Source organism: Staurois parvus, unplaced genomic scaffold (assembly GCF_062004578.1).
Source record: "Staurois parvus isolate SC_StPar_1 unplaced genomic scaffold, SC_StPar_1.0 ptg000548l, whole genome shotgun sequence".
NCBI classification, from domain to species: Eukaryota; Metazoa; Chordata; class Amphibia; order Anura; family Ranidae; genus Staurois; species Staurois parvus.
This window is the reverse complement of record NW_028318344.1, coordinates 2,259,885-2,281,551: the sequence shown is the minus strand read 5'-3', so window position 1 is coordinate 2,281,551 and position 21,667 is coordinate 2,259,885. Positions and strand designations below refer to the sequence as shown.

Genomic DNA, 21,667 nt, shown 5'->3' with positions numbered 1-21,667 from the left:
GATTTTTCCATCTTTCCTTGGCTTCTTTATGCACATTAATCCAAATTTTTAGCTGGGGTGCCCAAACTTTCGATCCCCACTGTACATACATTAAGGCAAGCATTGCTTACATGTGTTTTTATTTGAATAATGGAATTTGTATTTCTGTATATATTTTTACATCAATCATGTGACCAACATACCTCCACCCACATGTTGCACATAGACTTATTGAAGACATGGGGAAAGATCAGGTAACCGATTCAAAAACCACATAAAAAAAGGTATTTATAAGCCTTCTAATTTATCAGTGGATGTGCCTTGATTTAATGATTCCACGTACTACCTATGGCATATATTAAAACATGCACACATAGGTTAATTGTCATACTACGTGAAATGTTAGTGCTTGGCTTTGGGTCTAATGTCCAAGTCATTATAACATATTTTTGTAACAATAAAGGGATGCCATCACTCTTTGATGAAGAAGTGTGAATTGAAAAATAAATATTCACTGCAGTGTGTTTTTCTGTCTGCGTTTTCAGATTCTTAAGAATTTACAAAAGTACAGAAATACAATATGTATCCTCATGTTACATAGTAGTTACAATTACTGCTTTCATAATTATTTTATTTGCATGCTTCAAATAAATAGAAACTCCAATTTATTCCAGAATCACCTTCAATTTAATTCTTATAGAGGAGTTTGCAAATAATAGAGTTTATAATAAGAACAAATTGTAATTGGTTGCACATTCATCACCAATACATTGGCATGCAGTCATCCATAAACTGAAGAGAATAGCATAAAACAAGAAACTCACAATCTTTTTAGATCTTAACTCTTTACCACAGTAGACCACAGTAGACACATTAAAATGACTCAAAGGATCATGCGAGTACTGGAAAACTATTTGAAATACTGTACCTGCATTGAAGTGATGTTCAGAGGCCTATCAATTACAATCCAAGTCACTGTCTCATAGCACGGAGGAATGGTCATGGAACCTTGATATGTCAGAAATCCAAATGACTCTGGATATAATTCTTCAATGCTAAGATCTTGTATGAAATTGAGTTCATCTGTAGAAATAAATGTATAAGATGATACACAATGAAACAATTGTACTCACTTTTAAACACTGCTGGTGGTTGGCCCCTAATAACCCAGTAAGTGCAAAACTGGAGAGATGTTGTATAAAATTATATGATGGAAACAGGTTCTTAACCTTTGCCCTAGTGAGCTGGTTAAAGGGTTAAGTACTCCATTACTCACACTCTAATTGGTTAACACTGTTTTTTGCTGACTCATATGTAAGTTTGTGAATCAATGCATAAAATGACAGATGAGAGCAATATAAACTTAAGCTTGGACCCTACATATAATCCCACATTGTTGAGCTAATGAATCTCTGTGGGATTCATTCATTCTGTGGCTGGAAGATGGGTGTGAGTGGTAGATAGTGACGCTCACTAACTAATGGTTTCTCCAAAGCAGGATGGACTCCAGAGATGGGTAACTTGCAGTTCTGCCTGTACAAAATTCCCAGGTTGTCTTAGGAAGTGGGAAGCGGAATGCCCCCAATCAGGAAACACACAACAAAACACTTGAAAGCCCAATTGAAACCTCATGATTTAATAATGATTATTAATAATGGAATGCAGCCAGACTGCATATACAGTAATAAATCTGATCTTTTACACTTTTTTTAACAGGTGAATGCTGCAGCTGGGATTAAAATACTCTGTGCTTCAGCAATCTGAACAGTTGTACTGCGACTGTCTCACACAAAGCAGCGACCTGGCTCTTCTATGGTTTGACACCACTGCTTTGTGTCAGAGTTTTAACCCATACTGCAGCTCCTACCAGTTAAATAGAGAGTTGAAGAAAGATCAGATTTATTACTGTATTTGCAGCCTGGGATTTATTTGAGCTTTACGATCTGCTTAAAGTTCAATAGTTTGTTTCTGTTAACCAACTGCTCTGTATTATATTTTTTATTGCTAAACTGTTACACAGGTAATAAAAATTATTTCAACTGACATGGTTACCACTTGCTGTTAAATTCTCTAACTTGTAAATATTCATCTGTATCTGCATTAGTACCTTGAAAAAGGTCAGAAGTACTTGAACAGTTGTATCACACATCTATATTCAAGTTTGTGCTACATTTCCCCCCATTGTCATCTATCTATCTATCTATCTATCTATCTATCGATCCAGTAAGAAAAAGATAGGGACAGAGATGCATAAATAAATACACATATCTGTAATCTGCATTAGGATTTTAAATTGGATAATGGGGATCTGTAAAAAAAATACTCAAGGGGAAAGTCATTCCTTCAGTAAAGACCAATCTATTTAATCGCACAGTGACCTAATCGTTCACTATTGTTTTCTCCAAATAGCTGGCAGCCTTCTCACCTAATGGCCTATCAAGCAAAATACACTGAAAGCAATCGCTTGACAGTCGGCCATTGATCTCTCCAGTTTTACGCTTGTGAGCCAGTGATTGATAAGCTGGCAGCACAGCTATGTGTAAAAAGTGTATAGAAGTGGATAAAATAAGAAGTGAATTAATAATGTGAATGGATCTATACACTGAATTTTGTATTCTGTGAACAAAATGTGTAACTCTTTGCACAGGCTAGAAATAGGGCTCCAGCATTTTCTCTCATGCTATACCTGTTACATAGCTGGGTTAGTTAAGAAACGTCTATAATGTTTAATTTTTGAACAAAAAGAAAATATCCACTTGACCCTTACGTCTAACACCCCAGATGATCCAGAGGAAAGTGTCAGAGTGTGTGGCATTATAAAACAAGAAAAACCAAGAAGCCCAATTCACTAAAGGAATACTAAAGCTAAAAATGAGAAATTTTGCATTTACATGCTGGAGAGGTAAATCATAAAATATATTATTTTAGGCAAATAAACTTTCTAGATCCCATCTGAAGCTTGGTCCCCAATTTTCAGATGTCTTTTTCACGGGTAACTATTGAGCCTGTTACATTACCCATCCTACAGCAGAATTTCATTGCTTGACCAACACCCACAACCATGTTAAAATCTGTACAGTTTCTCTCTGGGAAAGTGGATACAATGGGGACTTCCTGTAGCTAGTGCATTTCATAGTGACCTCTATCATTCATACTCACATTCATATCTGCAGAGTCAATATGAGGTTCACAAGGCCCATGATTCAATGCTGATGATAAAACATAAATATTATACCCCTTTTTGTCAAGATCCCTCCTCCCTACAAATCCCAGACAATGGCAGATCTTGCCCCAACAGTATGCATCAGAAATGGGGCTATGCTCACATCATGAAAGATAATCCCACCTAAAGCCTCAACAATAGAGGAATAACTTTTACTTTGCAGCACTGGCATATTGCACCTTTGCTGTCTTTGTTAAGGTTATATTTTGTAATATTGTATTGTAAGGGCCAGCATGGCATATCCACGGCCATGCAAATCCACAGCCTTTTTTTCCCCCAGAATATAGGTGCAGGAACTCCCCCTTTCCAAGTCACCCCTTGTCTCCACCCCTACCCACCTCCAAGCACTGTTCCTTGGTTCCACCACCTATTCACCTCCCAGTACTCCCCTTTTAGAGAATACAGGACCAAGTACCATTTTGTGGTGCTAAGTAATTTGCATAGACTTTGTTAATGATAATAAGAAAATCAGTAAAATATATCCCCTACAAGCAACAACAATGGATCCCCAGCAACAATAGATCCCCTATGCAACACAATACCCCACCAGTAACATAAACTCCAGGCAGTAACAAAACATCTTCTCACAGCCAGCACCAATAGACCCTCCAGCAGCCAGCAAAAATAGATCCCTCCCAGCAACAATGGACTGCCCGGCAATGTAAGACCCACCACCAGCAACAATGGATCCTCCACCAGCAACAATAGACCTTCCCAGCATCAATAGACCCCCACAAAAATAGGTGCCTTCCAGCAACAATAGGTCCCCATCAGACAGCATCAGTAGACCCTGCAGCACACCCCAGCACTCCGTGCCATTACATACATACAAGTGCTAGAACTGCATCCCCCCACGTTGCTCCTGAAAAAAAGTCCCTTGTAAATCTAAGAAATACTTAAGTTAGAATATTTATTACATTCAGATTGATCATGATAAAAAAATTAGGGTCTTTAGGTTCTGTCTTTTTTCCCCATTTTATTAATTAGCTGTTTATTTGGGCCTACACACATTACCGTATTCAGTTTTGGGGTTGTGAGCATGGTCTGTATACCGAGTAATTGGAAACTAATTTATGCGATGCTTCTGCTCGCTTAGTAAGGATTATCACTAAGAGGAGTCTATTCCTTTAAGCAAACGTACCACACACAGGGTTTATTAGTAGACAAAATCTTAGTGCCAGTAACTGTCTTGTATTTTTGGACACATATTGAATAAGCTCAAAGCTGAAATTGCAGTCATATACTATTCCTAAAACCCTGATATTACATTGCCAGTACAAGCTTCAGCTGAAGACCCATTTGACAAATGCACTACTGGATCATACATATATTTAACAGCCTTTTTCTTGCACTGCAAAAATGTCAGGTTTGTATCCCATGTTACCATTTTCAAGAAAACAGTAGTCTTGTAGGGTGGGCTACACAGTAGTAACATGCTTGAAAGTTCTTGCTGTTTAGTTAACTTTTTGGTTTGGTGTACTCAGGGGTCTCACCTCAGATAGTCAACCATAAGGAGAGGACTGACTTCCTTCAGTTCTCTCTGTATTAGTAATTGCTTATTTTGGACCCGGTATTTTGGAGGTTCAGAGTGATATTCAGGTGGGAAAAAACCTCCACCCTTAATTACGGGGACTCTGGAGTCGACAGGGTTAAGCAGCTTCCAGGAATCAGCACATTAGACAGGAAGCACCTAGTGCTGGGTGTGGAGTAGTTGGAGTTTGAGAGAGGCCACTGTCTGAGCGTTGCATGCCTGCTAGAAGCTGCCAAACAGGAGCAGGACTTTGCTAACTTTGGGGCAAATCCCTTACACAAACTTTGCATGTCTTATATTTTGATTGTGCTGAAGACAAGCAAATTTTTGTGTTGTGTTTTCTGAAGTTAAGTCAGTTTGGTTTTGCTGCTGGAAGCTCTGTTTTGTTTGCTTTATAGAAAAATAAATGTGTTTAAGACAAATAGTTTGCACTTGATCTTGAGGTGCTATACCCCTGAACTTTACACAAGTGTTAGGTAACTAACAAAAACACCTTTTGCACCAATTCATTATAGGGAATCTTTACAGTATTTGCTCATCTATTTTTTCCTGAACTCTTGTTGCATCATTAAACATCACAGCTTCATTTACAAGGGTACATTTGCACTGAATATAAGGCAATGGATATAGGGTTGCCACCTCATCCCTTTACACCCAAACACATGTTAATTACACAGGTTCTGAGGCTAATTTAATGCAGGTAAGGTGCTAAGTGAGTTTAATTACCACCCTAATCAGCCACAGAAACTGTGTAATTAATATGTGTTGGGGTTTAAAGGGATGAAGTGGCAACCCTAATGAGATATGACATCTGGTTATCTTTACTTCCTGGAGAAAAGGCTTGTCTCAGTACCACCTTTGAATGCTATCTCATATTTTGTGTTAATGCACCATAGTACCAATGTAATCTGTTGACTGTTTTGATAAACAGTAGTATACCAAACATTACCTTCAACCCAGTTCATCAAGGGTCCAATCTGACTGTGGGATCTCGCCTACTTGTATATCACACCGCTTATGTTTTATAGAGCTTTGTTTACTTTCCAAGGCCTCCAGCTCTTCTTTTTTCTGAAGGCATGCCATCTCCCTACTGAATTTACTGCAAAATAGAATTGTGATTTTTTTCCCAACTACAATAACACTGCCTTTGATTTCAATCTCCAACCACCACATTAAACATTTTTTCTGTTCTGGTTGAGTGGGAGAATTATTGCTGCCTCCCTTCGCAGTTGTTTCTCTATCCTGGTTATATGTGCTGACTTTGATAACTCTGCTCTCCTTACCAAGGGAGAGGTTACAGTGAACTACTCCACTTTATGGCATTTTCAGCATGGTTTTCTTGCTAGATAGGATTGCTCTGGGCAGCTGCTTGACTACCAGGAGAACATGGGAGACAGCAATGATTACATTTCTTCATTCTTAGTAGCAACAGTTAATCCAGCTATTTGTTGCTCTAACAATACACCTCTGTTTGCTTGAAAAATTGTTTCAGAGAATTTGTTATAGGCTGAAGTGTTTATCAATCTTTCTTTATGGATTTTTTCAAACTTTTTATGTTTCTAAGCAACTTGTGATTTACAAGAAACAATTTGGGGGGGGGGGGGGGGGGGGGTTGTTGAAGGAAGGTGATCACAGCTTTCTTAGGCAGTGTCTGGCTGTGAAGTCGCTCACTGCCTCTATTTTTTTTGTTTTTCAGAAAAATTTCTACACAGCGGTCCGATCACCTCAGTATATTATCGCAAAAGCTCAGAACATGATATATATATTAAAAAAAACCCAAAGAGCTCAGAAGGCACTATTTCAAGAGTGCATTGAGCCATATTCTGTAGTGGGGTCTCTCTAGAATAAGCAAGAGGCCCCACCATAGGTACAATAGAATCAAAGACCAATATTATGGCAATACAGCAGAAGTATACAGACCCACAGATAACAAGGGAAAGAGAAAAGAGAAAAAAAGAAAAAAAAACAAAATGGATGAAAATAATAAAACAGTAAACAAGGAGGGGACAACAACAAACATTCACATTAATCAAGTTGGCGAGTGTACATCAATCCAAACCACAGTAACAATCTCAAGAAAATCCTGAAGGCAATAATCTGGGCACAGCTATACACTAATTGGAATATGTTCCCCAAAGCCATGGCAGGGCATATGCGAAATCCAAAGAACCCCACCCGTCCATAAAATTCTACTCATCTGGCAGCTCATGGGAGTCGTAAATCCACTCAGCCAAAACATCATGAAACCTCTCTGGAGTATTTTTTGCAGCATGGACCCAGCGTTCAGCCTCCATAAACCGATCCACTTCCCTCCTCCAATCAACAAGAGACAGGCAGGACACCCATTTCCAAAAACTGCTCACTGCCTCTATTTATGGACTGACTCCATGACTGTGGTAGCCATGACATGTGCATTCACTTGGATATTCATTTTTGTTGGCTTCTTTATGTAAACTATGTACCTATATCTATAAGTTTTCAGTCATACATGATTCTGTATCAAGGAGAACAGTTTCCTGTTGTATATCCACTGTATAATGAGATGTTTACTTAGAATATCCAGGTTTCAGCTGAAAGGTACTGCCAGCCTGTTGTACAGTAAACCTTTTAACATTTAGGCAATCTTGCAAGGTTTGGGCATTCAACTCACATGGCTCAGGTTTTTTTCTTCCAGTTGTATGGAATCAGTCTCAATAAATACTGGCACTGACTGGTCACTTTAAGTGATGGTGGATTTTTTTCACTCCTGATTTCCTCCACCATAGGTGAAAATTCAACATCAAATTGTAACTTTGAACCTCTGTATTCTATACATTCAAAACCACTTACAGCTGAAGCCAGTTTAGACTAGAGAATTTTAGCTGAAGCAACAATATATTTAGCAATTGATCGATTGCCAAATTATGAATACATAGATGAAACAAATGCTATCTATTGTGCAATCTACACAAGTATAAAGCAAGAATTAATCAGTCACAATTGAATCCTTGTGCTATAGTACGAGTAATTGCTACTATTTGTTTTCTGTGTAATTTACTCCATAGGAAAGTGCTTGTTCCATCTGTTTAGAACACTGGCGGTTAGAACACTAGGAACTGCATGTGAATTTCACGGAATACTGTGCAGTTCCTGTGCAATTCACATATAGTTCTGTGCAGTGCGATTTCAGCCCATTCATTTTGAAATGATGCTGAAATCGCATCACACCGCATCAAAATTAGTGCATACACAACATTTTTTGAAAAGCACAGCAACTGCATCGGATGGTATTTTTGTACCATGTGTTCTGGTGTGGACCGGTGTGGGCAAATGCACTGCACTTATGACCTGCGTTTGGGGTGTTGTCATTTTGTACTGACACCCGCCGCAGATCGCAAGGGCAGTGTGACTGAAATGTGGTGCCTTAAGCTGCACGGAGGGCATCAGGTGTGGCTCTTGACATCACTGAAAGGCCGCACATAAAATTCTGTGAATATTCAGTCACAGAGACAGCAGACACACCACAGGATATAGACAATGACTATGGACTGGGGACATGATACAAGAGATGGTCAGAAACTGGGGATGTAATACCCCCCCCTCCCAAAAAAAAAGAAAGACATGAAAATTTTTTAAGTCTGCAAATAAGGCTTGATGGCACCACTCAGAAGCTGGAAAAAGGAAAAGTCCAGATGGGCGGGCAATACGCATCAGAGGGCATGGCTAGAGCAGTGCTGAGGCCACTCCACATACTCCACATGTCTGACTCCTGGAGCTGTTCTTGAGTGGCGTCCGCTTGTTCACCCTAACAAAAGTTTTTAATTTTAAAATAAAATAGGTGTATTAAAGTGAAAAGGAAACTCACTGACATCCTTCTACCCCTACCTTGTCCCTGTCTTGTACTTGATACTGTCTTTAGTGACCAAAAAGCAGCACATAATAGAAGAAGGTAATTATTGGGGTTTACATACACTTTAAGTGATTCATAACACACTAAAATTGGATCAGCAAGTATAAAAAACTGCTTTCTTCTTAAAGGGCATATAACATCCATATTCTCCCGTGAGCGGATGATGATATTTAGGACACAAATGACAGCTTTATTCAGGACAAGACTCCCATGGGTCAACTCTTACACAAAGTCTTTAATTTTACCAGCTACTTATGCAAAATTCAATTCAAATAGCAAACAAATGCTGACTGCATTTGCATTGATACATATTCAGCACAGTTTCTGCTCTTGCCAGCTCTGACCTAATCACCAACTCAACGCGGAAAGGAGAACATCATACAGAGACATGAGTATGTGCACACCCAGGGACACTGCTGATCTTAGCACAGTAGAAACAGTATCACCTTTCTGTACTATCAGTTCCAGAGCTCAAACTGGTGGCAGGTCTGCTGCTGCTCTACTTAAAGGGATGCATTTATCTACAATGCCTCCTTGTGATGCCGCAATAAACCAGTGCCATGCAGGGGCATTCTCAGAGTGGCTATAAAAAGACAAACAGCTCTGTGAGAACAAGAGGAAGGAACATACCTGCTAATAATCATAATTTCATGTTTTTTACTATATAGTAAGGGGAACTTGCTCAGTTGACAGCAGTAAACCACGAGACAGGGACACCCCAAAATAGACAATTCAGGCTTGTTCTGCACTTTAATTCAGCTAGCAGCAGTTTCAGAGAAGGGGGGCTTTATACAAGTCCACAGTATAAGGCAAAAAAAAAAATCTGTTTATCTGGCCAATAGCTAAACAGTCAGTTCCTGACTAACAGGGCCTTCTAAAGGGTTACCAAATGTAAACAGACAACACTCATCCTGTTTTAGAGTTCTGTCAACACTCAGTCTTTTCACTTAGCAGCAGGATATCACAGCAGAAAAAGTGATAGAGCCCTGAGCATCGGTCAGCTCGCATATATAAAGGCCTGTGGACAGCCAAGGCTAATAATAAAGTCTGGCTACCAGGTAAGATGTGGATCTAAGAAGAAGGCTTTATGCCACTCAAAGCTCTACAAAGCCTCGTAACTCCAGAACCCAAAACAGAACTTAAAATCGTGAGAAAACACATAGTTTGTTTTCCCCGCGAGTCATAACCCCTAAAGCCCTTCATCATGTATATGTGAGAAACCTAGGAGACAAATACATATTGTCCATAATCTTGCCAGGCAATGAATCGCAATATAAATATATATATATATATAGATAAATACGCACAATATATATATATATATATGCGCAGTATACATATGTATGTCACACAATAATGTCTATATTTCTTCTGAATCTCTGGTGTATAATTAAAAGACAAGCCACATTAATGAAGACAAGACACAATTACATTTATCAGAAAATTGTGTGGAGCATTTAAATGAAAGTTTAAAGTAGTTTTAGGCCCCTTTAACACCAGGCTGATTCCGCTCTGATCAGCAGGAGATCTGTGAGGTGATCCCCTGCTGATCGGAGCAGAGCGGAAGGGATGTCACATATGTGCCCACTCAGTTTCAGCAGGGCAGACATGGGTGGACATCTGTCAGCTCGGGGGGTGGCTGGGTGTAAAGGGACTCTGCTGTCTTTTTAATCAGGAAACCTCTGATCTGGTTCACCAAAATGGAAAAGGATGCAGTCCTTTCTAGTTTTTTAGCCAGGTTTGCACCACCCTGGTTTTAGGGCTCCATGGACCTTCCATTCAGGTCTGCCTGAAAAGCTGACAGGTGGACCAGATCCGAATGTCTGTGTGAAAGGGGCCTTAAACTCTCAGTGTAACATTTCTGTTCACATTAAGCAACACATAAATACTATTATAGTGCTATTTTTAATATTATTGTGCCCTTATCTTACGTTCTAGCTGTTATGGTTTTCTGTTTCCAACATCTCTCCACTCAGCTTTCCCAAATTTCTGGTCAAGGAGCATACCCTCAGTACTTCAAAGATTTAAATGTTTGGGACTATGTGTCCCATGATAATGTGTGTACGGCCCATGCCCACTGCACATGCACCAAGACACAGAGCTAATGTGTTGCTATGTACTGTGCTTGTGTGTGAATATAGCACCAGAGTGTATCTCCATACTATGATTGCATCTGTCAAACACAGCACCAATTGGCCAGAGAAGATTCATGTGCATGTCAGGGTAACTCCAGAGAGACCCTGCAAGCAAAGAAGACATTTTATGGACAGAAAATATAAACACCAGACTTTTAAAGCCATGGACGGTTTAATATCACTTTAAGCCCTCAACATTAAAGATTGTATCTTTGAAGCTCTGAGCCATAACTGAAATTCAGAATTAATTATGGCAAGAAAACAACGTACCATTTACTCTCAAGATACTACTAAGCAAGTGAATGTTAAACATTTAGTTATGAAGAAAACTAGATGGGTTAAAGATAAAATGTCTTTGAGACAATGTCAATATGGTTGTAGAAATAAAAATGGAATGTATTGATTTAAGGGAATATGATTCTGCAAGGAAAACATATTTAGGGTCCACTGTCTAATTCTACTCAATAATGAGATATAGGAATTACAGCATTCAGCCAATGAATTCAATTGCATGGGATCTGGAGGTATATAGTATTCTAGTTTGAAAAACATTAACCAAGAGTTACATAGGTAAATAGTACTCTGATGTTTCTAATAATGAACCTTTCTCCTCACGGACCCCTCTCCTCACTATAAGTAAAATGGAATCAAATGAATTTTTTTGGGTGAAAAACAAATATTTTCTGCTCTGCCTTAGCAGACATGTACCCCTGCTCTGTGCACATCCTCTAGACACTTTATAAATAGGGATGAGTGTGATGTTCGAGTTCAAATCAAACATCAGCCGTTCGTGTGTTCATCGAATACACAAATGGTAAGGGCGTTCGGTGGGCTGTTCGCCCGGCGTGCCCCACAATGCACTGCGCTCTCACTGTGAATTGTGGTTGGCCAAAGCAATGCACCTAACCATGGGTCAGGTACAATGCTTTGACCAATCACAGCACACTTGGGTGGAGCTAGCAGTGATGTCACTGCTAGCTCTGCCCAATCGTTTACATCTGACTTGCAAATGTCAGATTGCGGCGAGTGCTCGGCGGGTGCGGATGGGTAGGCAGGCATTGGGTTTTTTCATTTCAGCGAGTCGGCGTCATCATGACAATGCTGGATGCTGTGAGTGATGATGTTTTACAATGATAGAACAATTTTTTTGGCTTTTTTTAAATAAAGGATTTGTCAAAACCTGTTTTGTTTTTTGTTCAATAAAGGAATTTTTGAAAAGGCTGGCGTCTTTTTTTAAACTAAATTTAACCCTGTAGCGAGTGGGTAAGGTACCCCTTACTCATTCACAAGGGGGGGCAGCATTAGGGTGCTCCTTTATTGCCGCGCTCCTACTATAAGTTCTTAATCACATATTATGTGTCACTCATCTAAATAAATATATAAATAAACTGAACTAATTCCCAGGAGGGGAAATAGGAGATTTTCACATATGTTCCAAAGGTCCATCCATGAGTGGCTATTAGAGATGAGCGAAGTATTCAAAAATTCGATTCGACTGATTCGGCGAATTCGTAGAAAAATTTCGATTCGAGTCGAATATATTCGCTGTGAATTTAACTTAAAAAAGGGTGTTTCTAGGCTTCAGAGAGACTTAATATTAGTGCTGAACACTGTACCTTTAATTTAAATGCCCTTGGAGTCTGCTGGGGAAGAGAAATAATACTGTCAGGCAGTATGACATGCAGATGAGTGCCGTCGATCTTAGAATCACCGCACACTTCACTCATTTGGCCAGTCACGGGGCCAAAACCAGAGTGTGGAGCCACAGTGTGGCGGTGGAGGCAGCAGCAATGGGAGGCCATACAGCACCCTATGACAAAAATGGAAACCACCAGCAGTGTGAGGAGACCTGAAAGTGGCACATGGCAGAGTGTGGCGATAGAGACAGCAGCAATGGGAGGCCGTACAGGGACCCATGACACACTCTGGACCTGGCAGCAGCATGAGGAGGCGGTACAGGGGCCCATGGCAGATTACGGGCCTGGCAGCAGCATGAGGAGTCGGTACGGGGGCCCATGGCAGATTACAGGCCTGGCAGCAGCAATGGGAGGCCGTACAGGGACCCATGACACAATCTGGACGTGGCAGCAGCATGGGGAGGCGGTACAGGGGCCCATGACAGATTACGGGCCTGGCAGCAGCATTTGGAGTCGGTACGGGGGCCCATGACACACTCTGGACCTGGCAGCAGCATGAGGAGGCGGTACAGGGGCGCATGACAGATTACGAGCCTGGCAGCAGCAACTTGGACAGGAGGACGTTCAGTTTCTGCACCGTCTGGTGCGTGCTCGCAAACTGTTGTCTCTTGGAAACGGATTCCAAGAAAGACTGCTGACGGAATCCGTGAAGAGGAGTAGCAGGAGAAGGAGCATCTGAACGAGCGGAATATGCCAACAAGCGACAACAGGGGCCCATGGCAGATTAGGGGCCTGGCAGCAGCTATGGGAGGCCCGTAATCTGCCAGCACCCTATGACAAAAAATGGAACCCACCAGCAGTGTGAGGAGACCTGAAAGTGGCACATGGCAGAGTGTGGCGATGGAGACAGCAGCAATGGGAGGCCGTACAGGGACCCATGACACACTCTGGACCTGGCAGCAGCATGAGGAGGCGGTATATAGGGGCCTATGGCAGATTAGGGGCCTGGCAGCAGCTATGGGAGGCCCGTAATCTGCCAGCACCCTATGTCAAAAAATTCTACACACCAGCAGTGTGTGAGACCTGAAAGTGGCACATGGCAGAGTGTGGCGATGGAGACAGCAGCAATGGGAGGCCGTACAGGGACCCATGAGAGACTCTGGACTTGGCAGCAGCATGAGGAGGCGGTATATAGGGGCCCATGGCAGATTAGGGGCCTGGCAGCAGCTATGGGAGGCCCGTAATCTGCCAGCACCCTATGACAAAAAATGGAACACACCAGCAGTGTGAGGAGACCTGAAAGTGGCACATGTTTGGGGCATGATTCATGGCGGATTTAGTCAGTTGTGTCAGGAACTGGTGGTTTGAAATCCAGACTAATCCACGCCTGATTCATTTTCACAAACGTCAGTCTCTCCACACTTTGGGTGGACAGTCGTGTCCTCCGCGGAGTTGCAATACCTCCTGCCGCACTAAACACGCGCTCCGATGCCACGCTACTGGCCGGGCATGACAGCCTTTCAAGGGCAAATTCAGCTAGTTGGGGCCAAAGGTCAAGTTTCGTTGCCCAGTAGTCAAGGGGATTGTCTACCTCGGTTGGCAGGGTGCTGTCCAAGTAGGCCTAAGCCTGTTGTTTGAGGTCCTGCTCCAGGTCCACCTGATGCTGCTGCTGCTGCTGCTGCTGCTGCTGTGGCTGGTTAGTAGTTTCCTCACTGCGCTGGTGAAGAAAGCTACTCATCATCGACTGCAGACTGAGGCAGCCGCTGCTGGTGGAGCTGCCACTGCTCCTACCACCCCACCCCTCCCCTGCTGCCATGGCAGCGGAACGCGAGCGCACAGGGCCCACAGTGTCTGAGGATGGACGTTGGCGCAGACAGGCAGAGACCAGCTGACTACATAGGTGGTTTTTATAGTACGTTATTTTGGCCTCCCTCTCAGCAGGTGTGAAAAAGGCCACCATTTTTGAACGGTAGCGAGGGTCCAACAAGGTGGACAGCCAAAAGTCATCCCTCTGTCTGATGGTTATTATTCGGCTGTCGCTACGCAAGCAAGCGAGCATGCTATGGGCCATTTGTGCCAAGGAATGCGAGGGACTCCCTGCCTCCATCTCCACAGCATACTGCCACGGTGCGTCTGGGTCCTCTGTCTCCTCCTCCTCTACCAGATGCTCCTGCTCCTCCACTCCTGTCCGCTGAGTGGAAAAACCACCCATTTCACTCAATAATTCCTGAGCACCAATGTCCTCCTCTACCTCCTCCTCTTCTTCCTGTCCTGCCCCCACAGGGGTCATGTGGCGTTGAGATCTGTGCGCCACGTCTACCGCACCCTGACCAGCCATTGTTAACAGCATTTGTTCCAGGACGTGCAACAGAGGAATGACGTCGTTCATCCCATAGTCCTGCCGACTCACGAATAGCGTGGCCTCCTCAAAGGGCCTGAGCAAGCGCAGGTGTCACGCATGAGCTGCCAATGGCTGACATCTAAGTTACACAGGGAATACCTTTATCCGCTTTTAACATCAGGAAATCTGTGATGGCCTTTTGCTGTTCGTAAAGGCGGTCTAACATATGTAGGGTTGAATTCCACCTTGTTGCAACGTCACAGCATGAGGAGTCGGTATAGGGGCCCATGGCAGATTAGGGGCCTGGCAGCAGCTATGGGAGGCCCGTAATCTGCCAGCACCCTATGTCAAAAAATTCTACACACCAGCAGTGTGTGAGGAGACCTGAAAGTGGCACATGGCAGAGTGTGGCGATGGAGACAGCAGCAATGGGAGGCCGTACAGGGACCCATGACAGACTCTGGACCTGGCAGCAGCATGAGGAGGCGGTATATAGGGGCCTATGGCAGATTAGGGGCCTGGCAGCAGCTATGGGAGGCCCTTAATCTGCCAGCACCCTATGTCAAAAAATTCTACACACCAGCAGTGTGAGGAGACCTGAAAGTGGCACATGGCAGAGTGTGGCGATGGAGACAGCAGCAATGGGAGGCCGTACAGGGACCCATGAGAGACTCTGGACCTGGCAGCAGCATGAGGAGGCGGTATATAGGGGCCTATGGCAGATTAGGGGCCTGGCAGCAGCTATGGGAGGCCCGTAATCTGCCAGCACCCTATGTCAAAAAATTCTACACACCAGCAGTGTGTGAGGAGACCTGAAAGTGGCACATGGCAGAGTGTGGCGATGGAGACAGCAGCAATGGGAGGCCGTACAGGGACCCATGACAGACTCTGGACCTGGCAGCAGCATGAGGAGGCGGTATATAGGGGCCCATGGCAGATTAGGGGCCTGGCAGCAGCAATGGGAGGCCCTTAATCTGCCAGCACCCTATGTCAAAAAATTCTACACACCAGCAGTGTGAGGAGACCTGAAAGTGGCACATGGCAGAGTGTGGCGATGGAGACAGCAGCAATGGGAGGCCGTACAGGGACCCATGACAGACTCTGGACCTGGCAGCAGCATGAGGAGGCGGTATATAGGGCCCATGGCAGATTAGGGGCCTGGCAGCAGCAATGGGAGGCCCGTAATCTGCCAGCACCCTATGTCAAAAAATTCTACACACCAGCAGTGTGAGGAGACCTGAAAGTGGCACATGGCAGAGTGTGGCGATGGAGACAGCAGCAATGGGAGGCCGTACAGGGACCCATGACAGACTCTGGACCTGGCAGCAGCATGAGGAGGCGGTATATAGGGGCCCATGGCAGATTAGGGGCCTGGCAGCAGCAATGGGAGGCCCGTAATCTGCCAGCACCCTATGTCAAAAAATTCTACACACCAGCAGTGTGAGGAGACCTGAAAGTGGCACATGGCAGAGTGTGGCGATGGAGACAGCAGCAATGGGAGGCCGTACAGGGACCCATGACAGACTCTGGACCTGGCAGCAGCATGAGGAGGCGGTATATAGGGGCCTATGGCAGATTAGGGGCCTGGCAGCAGCTATGGGAGGCCCATAATCTGCCAGCACCCTATGTCAAAAAATTCAACACACCAGCAGTGTGAGGAGACCTGAAAGTGGCACATGGCATGAGAGACTCTGGACCTGGCAGCAGCATGAGGAGGCGGTATATAGGGGCCTATGGCAGATTAGGGGCCTGGCAGCAGCTATGGGAGGCCCTTAATCTGCCAGCACCCTATGTCAAAAAATTCTACACACCAGCAGTGTGAGGAGACCTGAAAGTGGCACATGGCAGAGTGTGGCGATGGAGACAGCAGCAATGGGAGGCCGTACAGGGACCCATGAGAGACTCTGGACCTGGCAGCAGCATGAGGAGGCGGTATATAGGGGCCTATGGCAGATTAGGGGCCTGGCAGCAGCAATGGGAGGCCCGTAATCTGCCAGCACCCTATGTCAAAAAATTCTACACACCAGCAGTGTGAGGAGACCTGAAAGTGGCACATGGCAGAGTGTGGCGATGGAGACAGCAGCAATGGGAGGCCGTACAGGGACCCATGACAGACTCTGGACCTGGCAGCAGCATGAGGAGGCGGTATATAGGGGCCCATGGCAGATTAGGGGCCTGGCAGCAGCAATGGGAGGCCCGTAATCTGCCAGCACCCTATGTCAAAAAACTGAACACACCAGCAGTGTGTGAGGAGACCTGAAAGTGGCACATGGCAGAGTGTGGTGATGGAGACAGCAGCAATGGGAGGCCGTACAGGGACCCATGACAGACTCTGGACCTGGCAGCAGCATGAGGAGGCGGTATATAGGGGCCTATGGCAGATTAGGGGCCTGGCAGCAGCTATGGGAGGCCCTTAATCTGCCAGCACCCTATGTCAAAAAATTCTACACACCAGCAGTGTGTGAGGAGACCTGAAAGTGGCACATGGCAGAGTGTGGCGATGGAGACAGCAGCAATGGGAGGCCGTACAGGGACCCATGAGAGACTCTGGACCTGGCAGCAGCATGAGGAGGCGGTATATAGGGGCCCATGGCAGATTAGGGGCCTGGCAGCAGCAATGGGAGGCCCGTAATCTGCCAGCACCCTATGTCAAAAAATTCTACACACCAGCAGTGTGTGAGGAGACCTGAAAGTGGCACATGGCAGAGTGTGGCGATGGAGACAGCAGCAATGGGAGGCCGTACAGGGACCCATGAGAGACTCTGGACCTGGCAGCAGCATGAGGAGGCGGTATATAGGGGCCCATGGCAGATTAGGGGCCTGGCAGCAGCAATGGGAGGCCCGTAATCTGCCAGCACCCTATGTCAAAAAATTCTACACACCAGCAGTGTGTGAGGAGACCTGAAAGTGGCACATGGCAGAGTGTGGCGATGGAGACAGCAGCAATGGGAGGCCGTACAGGGACCCATGAGAGACTCTGGACCTGGCAGCAGCATGAGGAGGCGGTATATAGGGGCCCATGGCAGATTAGGGGCCTGGCAGCAGCAATGGGAGGCCCGTAATCTGCCAGCACCCTATGTCAAAAAATTCTACACACCAGCAGTGTGTGAGGAGACCTGAAAGTGGCACATGGCAGAGTGTGGCGATGGAGACAGCAGCAATGGGAGGCCGTACAGGGACCCATGAGAGACTCTGGACCTGGCAGCAGCATGAGGAGGCGGTATATAGGGGCCCATGGCAGATTAGGGGCCTGGCAGCAGCAATGGGAGGCCCGTAATCTGCCAGCACCCTATGTCAAAAAATTCTACACACCAGCAGTGTGTGAGGAGACCTGAAAGTGGCACATGGCAGAGTGTGGCGATGGAGACAGCAGCAATGGGAGGCCGTACAGGGACCCATGACAGACTCTGGACCTGGCAGCAGCATGAGGAGGCGGTATATAGGGGCCTATGGCAGATTAGGGGCCTGGCAGCAGCTATGGGAGGCCCGTAATCTGCCAGCACCCTATGTCAAAAAACTGAACACACCAGCAGTGTGTGAGGAGACCTGAAAGTGGCACATGGCAGAGTGTGGCGATGGAGACAGCAGCAATGGGAGGCCGTACAGGGACCCATGACAGACTCTGGACCTGGCAGCAGCATGAGGAGGCGGTATATAGGGGCCCATGGCAGATTAGGGGCCTGGCAGCAGCAATGGGAGGCCCGTAATCTGCCAGCACCCTATGTCAAAAAATTCTACACACCAGCAGTGTGAGGAGACCTGAAAGTGGCACATGGCAGAGTGTGGCGATGGAGACAGCAGCAATGGGAGGCCGTACAGGGACCCATGAGAGACTCTGGACCTGGCAGCAGCATGAGGAGGCGGTATATAGGGGCCCATGGCAGATTAGGGGCCTGGCAGCAGCAATGGGAGGCCTGTAATCTGCCAGCACCCTATGTCAAAAAATTCTACACACCAGCAGTGTGTGAGGAGACCTGAAAGTGGCACATGGCAGAGTGTGGCGATGGAGACAGCAGCAATGGGAGGCCGTACAGGGACCCATGACAGACTCTGGACCTGGCAGCAGCATGAGGAGGCGGTATATAGGGGCCTATGGCAGATTAGGGGCCTGGCAGCAGCTATGGGAGGCCCGTAATCTGCCAGCACCCTATGTCAAAAAACTGAACACACCAGCAGTGTGTGAGGAGACCTGAAAGTGGCACATGGCAGAGTGTGGCGATGGAGACAGCAGCAATGGGAGGCCGTACAGGGACCCATGACAGACTCTGGACCTGGCAGCAGCATGAGGAGGCGGTATATAGGGGCCCATGGCAGATTAGGGGCCTGGCAGCAGCAATGGGAGGCCCGTAATCTGCCAGCACCCTATGTCAAAAAATTCTACACACCAGCAGTGTGTGAGGAGACCTGAAAGTGGCACATGGCAGAGTGTGGCGATGGAGACAGCAGCAATGGGAGGCCGTACAGGGACCCATGACAGACTCTGGACCTGGCAGCAGCATGAGGAGGCGGTATATAGGGGCCCATGGCAGATTAGGGGCCTGGCAGCAGCAATGGGAGGCCCGTAATCTGCCAGCACCCTATGTCAAAAAATTCTACACACCAGCAGTGTGTGAGGAGACCTGAAAGTGGCACATGGCAGAGTGTGGCGATGGAGACAGCAGCAATGGGAGGCCGTACAGGGACCCATGACAGACTCTGGACCTGGCAGCAGCATGAGGAGGCGGTATATAGGGGCCTATGGCAGATTAGGGGCCTGGCAGCAGCTATGGGAGGCCCGTAATCTGCCAGCACCCTATGTCAAAAAATTCTACACACCAGCAGTGTGTGAGGAGACCTGAAAGTGGCACATGGCAGAGTGTGGCGATGGAGACAGCAGCAATGGGAGGCCGTACAGGGACCCATGACAGACTCTGGACCTGGCAGCAGCATGAGGAGGCGGTATATAGGGGCCCATGGCAGATTAGGGGCCTGGCAGCAGCAATGGGAGGCCCGTAATCTGCCAGCACCCTATGTCAAAAAATTCTACACACCAGCAGTGTGTGAGGAGACCTGAAAGTGGCACATGGCAGAGTGTGGCGATGGAGACAGCAGCAATGGGAGGCCGTACAGGGACCCATGACAGACTCTGGACCTGGCAGCAGCATGAGGAGGCGGTATATAGGGGCCTATGGCAGATTAGGGGCCTGGCAGCAGCTATGGGAGGCCCGTAATCTGCCAGCACCCTATGTCAAAAAACTGAACACACCAGCAGTGTGTGAGGAGACCTGAAAGTGGCACATGGCAGAGTGTGGCGATGGAGACAGCAGCAATGGGAGGCCGTACAGGGACCCATGACAGACTCTGGACCTGGCAGCAGCATGAGGAGGCGGTATATAGGGGCCCATGGCAGATTAGGGGCCTGGCAGCAGCAATGGGAGGCCCTTAATCTGCCAGCACCCTATGTCAAAAAATTCTACACACCAGCAGTGTGTGAGGAGACCTGAAAGTGGCACATGGCAGAGTGTGGCGATGGAGACAGCAGCAATGGGAGGCCGTACAGGGACCCATGACAGACTCTGGACCTGGCAGCAGCATGAGGAGGCGGTATATAGGGGCCTATGGCAGATTAGGGGCCTGGCAGCAGCTATGGGAGGCCCGTAATCTGCCAGCACCCTATGTCAAAAAACTGAACACACCAGCAGTGTGTGAGGAGACCTGAAAGTGGCACATGGCAGAGTGTGGCGATGGAGACAGCAGCAATGGGAGGCCGTACAGGGACCCATGACAGACTCTGGACCTGGCAGCAGCATGAGGAGGCGGTATATAGGGGCCCATGGCAGATTAGGGGCCTGGCAGCAGCAATGGGAGGCCCGTAATCTGCCAGCACCCTATGTCAAAAAATTCTACACACCAGCAGTGTGTGAGGAGACCTGAAAGTGGCACATGGCAGAGTGTGGCGATGGAGACAGCAGCAATGGGAGGTCTCCCATTGTCCCAACATGGCCCAAATAGTCCCAACATGGGCCCCCTGGCCACGCTTGACTTTCTGGCCACATAGTCGACATACGGCTACGTTTACTTCCTCGGGCGGCTTGACGAAAAATTGCCACACCGCCGAGTAGGAAACTTTGCCCCCGATACTCCTCACTGGCTGACTGCTGCTTCCTCCGTGCACACCGGCACCACTACTGGCCGTGGTGGTAGGCTGCAGTGGAGCTGGTGCTCTACTCCGTGGCCGTTTGGCTCCACTGACACTGCTTCCACTGACACTGCTGCGACCCTCCTGCTGTCTCCTGGGCAACCCACCGACTGTTTCGCTCACTGCCAAGCTGCCACCCTCTTCTCCTGATGATGCGGAAGAAATTGCCTGATGACGACGAGGCTGCCAAGTGCGATCAACCTCCTCATCATCAAGTAGGGTCTCCGCCTCACTACTAGCCCCCTCGGCTGCGTCTGGGTCAGGAGACAGACCTGTCTCTAGACCGGCTACCGGGCCACTCTCCTCGCCACTACTTCTTCGCCTAGCTGCTGAAAAGGCGGATGTCTCCCCCCGTTCCTGACCGCCCTCTGTTAGCTCTTCCTCACTGTACAGTGGGGCTGAGCCCACAGCATGCGATACTTCGCTTGGTGAGGGAACACCAAAGGACAGGGGCAGGTAGAGGACACGTGATTTCAGTGGGCTAGGTCCCGGGCCATGCCAACTAACGGTTGTGTCTGACGTACCCACCGACCGTTGGCTGTAGGTGTCAGAGGTGACCTGGGAAGAGGAAGACGACCGAGCCAACCAATCGACGACGGCAGGGTTGTCGGTGGAGACACGACCGCTGGATGACACCGGGAGCACTGGCCTCTGGCTGCGAATAGTGCTGCCTCGACCCCTTCCTCTGCTGCCACGTCTGCTCGCTCCTAAAACATTGCCTCCTCTGCCACTCCTCTGCATGTTGTCTGACATA

At 46.8% G+C, this 21,667-nt stretch overlaps 1 protein-coding gene across 1 annotated transcript in view; it reads right to left on the bottom strand.

Moving 5' to 3' along the window:
• Positions 1 to 21,667, bottom strand: part of LOC149451115 (carbonic anhydrase-related protein 10-like) — a 595,254-nt gene that overhangs the window by 43,124 nt on the left and 530,463 nt on the right. Inside the window, exon 7 of the mRNA XM_089690955.1 lies at positions 908 to 1,062. Coding sequence (XP_089547081.1) covers positions 908 to 1,062 — 155 coding nt within the window. The remainder of the gene's footprint in view (positions 1 to 907; positions 1,063 to 21,667) is intronic.